The sequence below is a fragment of the Maylandia zebra genome, unplaced genomic scaffold, assembly GCF_041146795.1.
Source record: "Maylandia zebra isolate NMK-2024a unplaced genomic scaffold, Mzebra_GT3a scaffold32, whole genome shotgun sequence".
Lineage (NCBI taxonomy): Eukaryota > Metazoa > Chordata > Actinopteri > Cichliformes > Cichlidae > Maylandia > Maylandia zebra.
In genome coordinates, this window is record NW_027490062.1 from 106,862 (window position 1) to 113,930 (window position 7,069).

The window sequence follows — 7,069 nt, forward strand, 5'->3', positions numbered from 1 at the left end:
CGCTAAACCACCCGATCGCTCGCCAAGCGACTGTTTCACACTGGACTTATTTTTCGTTAATATGGGCCGATAATTCCTTTATTCTAGTGGTATGCCGGGAGTGGTGCGGCCTATTCGGATTAACGTAATGATGACACTATCAACGGCGCGCGTCAGTCCGCCCCTCCTCCAGTTTGAAATTGACCTTAGAAGACACCGTAGCGTATGCTGGACCCGCATGCATCTGTCCACCTCTCCTACGTTTTGAAATTGAGATTTGAACATCATTTTCTGAAGTATTCGGAACAACAGTGTAAGGTTTGACAAGGTAAGTGTATCTCTCTCTCTCCGGTTTAAAATTTAGCTTTGAAAGTGATTTTTTAATGTGTCTGGGTGATTCTTTGTCGTGGTCATGTTCGGCAGATGCTAACGCTAGTTAGCGGGTATTCAGCCGAGGTCTACAAAATGATGGTATCTACAAATGAGGTATCTACAAAATGATGGTGTGGTTAGCACTTGGACGTCACTTTATTCCAGAGGTATCGTTTGTAATTAAAACTTGTAAGAAGCGAAGTGATTTTTTTTCTTTGTATGTGTATCTTGGCGATCGCGATTATTTTCATGTGACTGGGTGATTCTTTGTCTGTCGTGGTCATGTTCGGCACCTAAAGCTATTTAGTGGATATTAAGCGTCTCCCGGTTTGAAAGTGATTTATTTATGCGTATGTCTCTCTGCCTGGATTGGAATTTATGCGTGTTTGGGTGATTTCTTTGTCTCGTGGTGAAGCTGGATGCTAAAGCTAGTTAGCGGGTATTCAGCCGCGGTCTACAAAATGATGGTATCTACAAATGAGGTATTTTAATGAATATTTTAATGCAAGTTTCCTGTTTTATTGTGAAGGTCCGCGTCGTATGTGAGTGTGATCAGTTTACGTTTCCCCTGTCCCGTCAGCCCAGATTCCTCCCAGCTGTGTTGCCCTCCTGTCTCTCAACCCCTGATTACTGGTGTGTGTATTTAAGCCCTGTGTGTTCTCCTGCCTGTTGCCGGTTCGTCTGTGTTCCTCCGTGTCAGTCTGTGTAACTCTGTGTCAGTCTGTTACCCTGTGTTCCACGGAGTCCTGTTCCTCGTCTGCGTCTCTCTGCTATTCATCATCCGTTGTCATATGCTCCCAGGTCTGTTATTTTAGTTCTCCCAGTTTAGGTGTCTTTAGTTGTTTGTTATGCCCCACTGTTTGTTTGCTTCTACACCTCTGTAAATAAAACCACCGGTATCTCATCCACTGCCTGCATCTTGGGTCCTCCTTCTAAATCCACACGGCTCGCCTCGGCAGCCGTGACAGGTTGAACATGTAAAACTTGCATGTGCCATTCTCCTCATTTTTAAACTTTAAAACTTGTTTTAAAACTTTTTTTTCTTTAAGTTTTTTTGGGGGGGTGGGATGGAAGCAAAGTTTGTGTGTGGATGTATTGTTGTTGTTCTTTGTTTGTTTTCTCATACTATCAAAATAAACTAAATTGATATGCAGTTTTTCTCTCTCACTTTCTGCCTCTCACTCTTTGTATTTACAGTGCAAACAAGATGGAGAGAAACGTTGTCTACTGCCTGCTTTGTAAAAAGCCGCAACAGTCCATTCGCACACACCTGAGCAGAGTGTGCCTGAAAGACTGCACACCACAGGAATGTGAGGAAGAAGCTTCCAGAGCCATTGCTTCACAGAAGCTGTTTTCTAATGAAGGTAGAGTCTGGAACTTCTCAGAGCTCCAGGAGTACTGCAAGGATGAAGAATCTTGCATTAAACTCTGCACTCGCCTTCAAACACGTGGATTTATCATCACGAACAGTCCCCAAGCGTTTTCGACAGTCGTGCCAACAGCGAGGTATGATGACCTTATTGCCACTTCCACATATTGGATGACACATACAAACTTTCAATAATGTCTTACCTCTGTCACATTTGCAATAGGTCTGATAAGAAGGAAATTCTTGCTGTGGCCAAGAAGGATATTGAATATTTCCACACAAGACTTTCTGGCGGTGATTGCATCCCCACATATGCAATGACTACCTTCAGACAGTACTGTGAGGCCATCCTGATTTTACAACATGGACTGACAGGAAATGCTGTTCAAGAACTTTGTGTAAGTGCGCCACCAACAACCAAAGTGCACGATAAGTGAAATGACAGCTGATGTAAGTCTGTATTTCTTTAAGCTCCAACACCTTTTTTTTTTACATACACAGGTAGAGGACTGGATGGCGCGGAAAGCAGTAGCTGATGGTGTTGAGCTGAGTGGTAACTTGAAGATAACCAGCCAGGAAGAACAAGTAAGTCATTCATTCTCAGCAGCGACTCTCTTCTTGCTCTATAGGCACCTTGTGAATTGATTTTATGAGATATTTAACATTGATTCCTTTTTTTCTCTGCAGTTGTTGGACTGCTATTTTAGGAACATCCGTCCAGTGTCCTTGCAAAATCAAATTGCTGGCAGCGATGACAGGGGCAAGTTCTTCCTAGGAGAATGTGGGGTCCCACTGTCCAACCCATCATTAGATGTAAAACGCCTGAAAGCGAGGTGAGTGCTTGACCTAACTGGATCAATAGCATATTAAGAAAGATTTGTTTCTTTGATCTGACAGAGAAACCCTAACCCTGGACTCATAACAGTCAGCCACATATGTTGCTGTATGTCAGAGATGTTCGCCCCTTGTATTTTGGTTTTTTCATCTCTCTGGGCTCTAATTAATTTGCATGCATTAAAAACCACAGATACCTGAGCACTGAACCTGGGGATGCTATGGCTGAGTCAGCATCAAGCTCAGTAGAAGCCTCTTCTGTTGCATTGCTTTGTTTGTTTTGTATGTATTTCAGAATGAAAATACTTTTACCCACCTCAGCCTGCACGTGTGCAGATGGCTTTGGACAAGGAGAAATGGCACACCAACAAGCCCACTGTCAATGCCATCTTGCAGGCCTGGGTTGCTCCGCAGCCCAGTATACAAGACAACCAGTCCCTCATGACACTTAAAAAGTTAACGGCTACAACAACGGGGAAAAATTGTTTAAAAAGAAGCCTTGCGGTGGATCCGATTCCTCCCACCCAAATGTTATTTAGGTGAAAATAAAACTGCCACCGGACACGTTTGCTTGAGGAATCCATCAGACCAGACCACCTCCATTTTATGAACCCACAGAACCCTCCCCATCCAGCTCTCCCCTCCTCACCCCTCCTCCTCTCCCATCCTCTGTGTGGAAAAAACCATGTTTCAGAACTGTCGGATGTTTATGGACGGGGAATCCAAAGAGTTGCCTTGGTATGTGCAAATACCTTTTACGTAGCCCATCTCAAATTACGTTAAAAAAAATAAAGAAGGCAATTTCAGAATACCTGTCTCCAGCTATCCCTCCTAGGTCAACAAAGGCACCCATCTTCCACCATGAGCAACAGGAAGGCCTAACCCAGAAGAAGCCTAACATGAAAAAACAACATGATCTGTTACCTTGTACAGACTGGTGGAGATCGGAGATTTTAACGAGGAGTGGCCAGAGACAAACGGTATGTAAAATCCACCCTGAATGAAAGAGCTGAACCTCGGAGGAATAGAGTACAATCGGATGATCCACACTTTTTTTATTAAAGTTTGCAAAATTTACAGACTTATTAAAGCGGTTGATCATCAGAAAAATGTTTCAGAAGACCGTTATCATCAATCTCTGAATAAAAATAACCACAAACTTAGTAACTTTGATTAAACCAGCTATCTCAATAGAAGGACACAGACTCTAATTGAGGAGATGCTAAAAACTCAGCTCAGAGATCAATTTTTATCCTTCATGACTATTATAACCAAAGCATAGAGTATGAGTTTAAAATTTGTTTTCAGTTTTCTAGAGAGGCCCCTTTGAGATGGCAGCATCCTGGGAGAAACGGAACCTGGGCCGCCGTCTCCAGCCCGAGTCGTTGGACCAGAACCAGGCGGTGGTTATAGCCGAGCTAGCAGACTGGAATCCAGCTACCACACCAGCAGTGACACACCCAGTAAACCAGAACAACAGCCACAGGTGAGCAGGGAAACGACACAGCTGAATAACCGTGTCAACCCCTCACTGAAACAATACAGCTTTGAGTTACACTCACAAACCTACACAGATTGAAACCTTGTGTGCAGACCTGCCTCCAAACAAGAATAACAGAGGACTCCTCCTCTTATTGTCTTCCTTCCTCACCATCCTCACCAGAACGACAGGTCTGCACTCCAACGAGAGACCCCAACACACAGAGGAAACTGCAGGACTGGAATCTTCATGTGAAGAAAATATCTGTGATCATCGGTGACTCCTATGTGCACAGACTCCTCCGTCCTATAAAGCAGAGGGGTACAGATCGACAGATTTCCATGAGCGAAATGTTGCCACCCGGTGAGGCCCAGTTGGAGAAAGCACCCTGTGGAAAATCTGGTTTTATAACTTTGGACTGAATACCAGTGATGGAGCTGAAAATGGGACTAAAGGCAGAGCAGTCAGCAATCTTTCTAAGGCCCTTATCTGTAAAGAACAAGCCACAATGTTGGATCTTAACAACTTTATTACAGGTTTAGATGAACAGATTCCTGCACTTCCTACTGTGATATTCGGCACAGAAGGACAACATTCACTCGACTAGTAGAGCAGCAATGTGTATGTTAGAACAGTGGAACCAGTGTGTAAATGAGCCATCCCCATAAGCCTTGGAAAAGTGGGAGGAGTGATTCACCTTTCTTAAGTTCCAATGCTCAGTAGGTCCTTTGGACAGAAATAAGTTCTTCTTCTTTCAATAATTGTTTATTCTGTTCATTATAGAATCAGCTATGCTCCAGTGGTCAGGAGAAGCTTCTGCTATATGAAGCTGTTACAGTGCTTTTTGTTACACTGAACGAGAGTAGTTTTTCTTGTTGCTTGTTTGATCTACTTCCATTTAAAAGATTATAATTACTGAAGTGAATGTGTTTTCAGATAGTTTACAGTGCCACTGAAGCTCCACTCAACCAAGTGTGCCTCAACAGTCTGAAATGAAAAGATTTTTCTTGCTTTTTTATAAAACAATATAATATAAAATAATATAATATAAAACAATAATTTTGGATGTTTCTTTCGGCTCTTGAGGTGCCCTCATTGAGTGGGGTTTGCCCAGTATCCTCGAGGGTATGTGAGGAGCCTTCCATAGTTGGGTTGTTTGGTTTTTACCCCAGCAGCCATTCATCTCCATCTCAACAGTTCATGACCAACATGCCGTGGCTGCCCCCTGTACCTGTTGAGTACCTGTACCCTCATCCACTGGAGCCTGGACCTCCAGCTGATTGCAGCCACTTCAGTGCAAGGAGGAGATGCTTGCTTTTTGTGTGACTGTCTGTCACCCTTCCCTTTCTACCCTAACCCATTTTCCACTCCAGCTTCTACCCGACCCGGTTCAGACCCCTCCTCAGTCAGGGAGGGGTCTGAACAGACTGTCGCAGGATTCTCATTAATACAGGAAAGAAGGGATTTGAAGACGAGATGAGGACTTTTAGCAATTCCCTCCCCCAACCAAATCCTAACCTTAACCCACCATCCAGTCCTGTGCCCCTTCTCTCCTCATACCGGTACCCACAGTTCAGACCCCACCTCAGGCCCCTTACTGCCTGAGGAGGGGTCTGAAGTATTTTCCAGCCTTATAAAGAAAGGGAAGGCTGAAGTGGCAGACTGTCATGCAAAAAGCAAGCATCTCCTCCTTGCACTGCTTACAGTCAAATGACAAAATATATGAACTCTTTTTAAACAGGAAAAAGGAAGAAATTGTACACCAGAGGGGGCAAGAAGGAGAAAACTTGAATATAAACTCAAAAGAAAAACCGCTGTTCCTTCCCTCCCCCAGAAGGCAGTAGAATATCATCATGTTAAATGTTAAATGCCACTTTGGGGGGGGGGGGTAAAATTACTTGACAAATATGTTTCTCTTTTTTGTTATTTCGTCCCTCTTTGTTACAGCTACAGGAGGACAATAAACAGAAGAAGGAGAGCGGCACCAAAGAGGCGAAAAAACGAAAGAGCGCACCACCTCCTCCCCCAGAAGGCAATAGAATATCATCATGTTAAATGCCACTTTTTTTTGGGGGGGGGGGCTTTTTTTCCCATTCAGATTGCATGGTTTAACATGCTATGCTTTGTTGAAGTTCTTTGTGTTTCAATAAACTCCCTGTATTTACACAGTACTGCATTGACTTATATTTTCCCAGTAACAGCGGATTACCATGGAGCGTACAGTTTTCAGTTGAGGTTGTAGAAGTCTGGCAAAGCAAAAATAAAAATAATAATAAAAAAAGCTGTTTAGATCCACAGCTCAAAAAACTCCTACGAGGGCAGGAGGATGCCACCTTTACACAACATGACAGTCAACCTCTACCACGGACGCGGAGTCAGGACCCGCTGTTCACTTTCAGTCCAAAAGTCTGGAACAGCAAAATCAGTGACTTCAACTTGGTGGGGAAAATGTGTCACGGTCCCCGTGTCTCTCTGGTTCGCTCACGCTGGCTACAGGTTTTGTTGTTCTTGTTGTTCGTTTTTGTTTTCTTTGTCTCTCCTCCTCCTCTCTGCCTGGGTGGAGATCCTTACGGGCTCTCGCTCTTGGCCCACGCACCTGTGTGATTGTGTCCACCTGCTGCTGATCTGGCTGATTTCCCCAGCTAATATTCAAGGAAGTGGCACAGAGCAGCTCACCGCTGGAACGTTGAACCTCCTGAGTTCGTTCATTATGAGAAGTGTTTGTAAAATTTGCCACAGACGTCCATGTGATCAACAACAGACACACGTGATTCCCCTTCGTGGTCTAAACCAATCAGTAAATGTCCGTGGTCCAGCTGGAAGTGGAGGTGGATATAGACAGGTGAGTAGCTTGAATGAAGCGATATCGATTCATTAAATCCTGAATTGAATGAATATAAATGTGTTTTACCAGAAACGCCAGAATCTCAGGTTAAAGCTCACAAAACTATTTCAACAACAACCAGCAAATGAGAGCAGGAAACGCATTCCACACGAAGACGTAAACAGAGCGGACCGACGCATCAGAATTAGCT

The 7,069-nt window shown here is 43.9% G+C and overlaps 1 protein-coding gene across 5 annotated transcripts; it reads left to right on the forward strand.

Moving 5' to 3' along the window:
- Positions 1-5: 5 nt before the first annotated feature.
- On the forward strand, positions 6-6,205 carry LOC106674818 (uncharacterized). 5 transcript variants are annotated; one of them, XM_076881620.1, is made up of 9 exons: positions 6-307; positions 1,549-1,857; positions 1,944-2,118; positions 2,222-2,305; positions 2,408-2,553; positions 2,748-3,534; positions 3,863-4,040; positions 4,218-5,871; positions 6,067-6,205. In XM_076881620.1, exons 2-6 carry the CDS (start codon positions 1,559-1,561, stop codon positions 3,004-3,006), a joined length of 963 nt encoding a protein of 320 aa, XP_076737735.1. In that variant the 5' UTR covers positions 6-307; positions 1,549-1,558; the 3' UTR covers positions 3,007-3,534; positions 3,863-4,040; positions 4,218-5,871; positions 6,067-6,205. The 5 variants fall into 5 exon arrangements, with proteins under 5 accessions (XP_076737735.1, XP_076737736.1, XP_076737734.1 ...); XM_076881621.1 differs by having other exon boundaries at positions 4,218-4,397; positions 5,982-6,205; XM_076881619.1 differs by having other exon boundaries at positions 2,748-3,292; positions 3,377-3,534; positions 4,218-6,205.
- Positions 6,206-7,069: the final 864 nt, after the last annotated feature.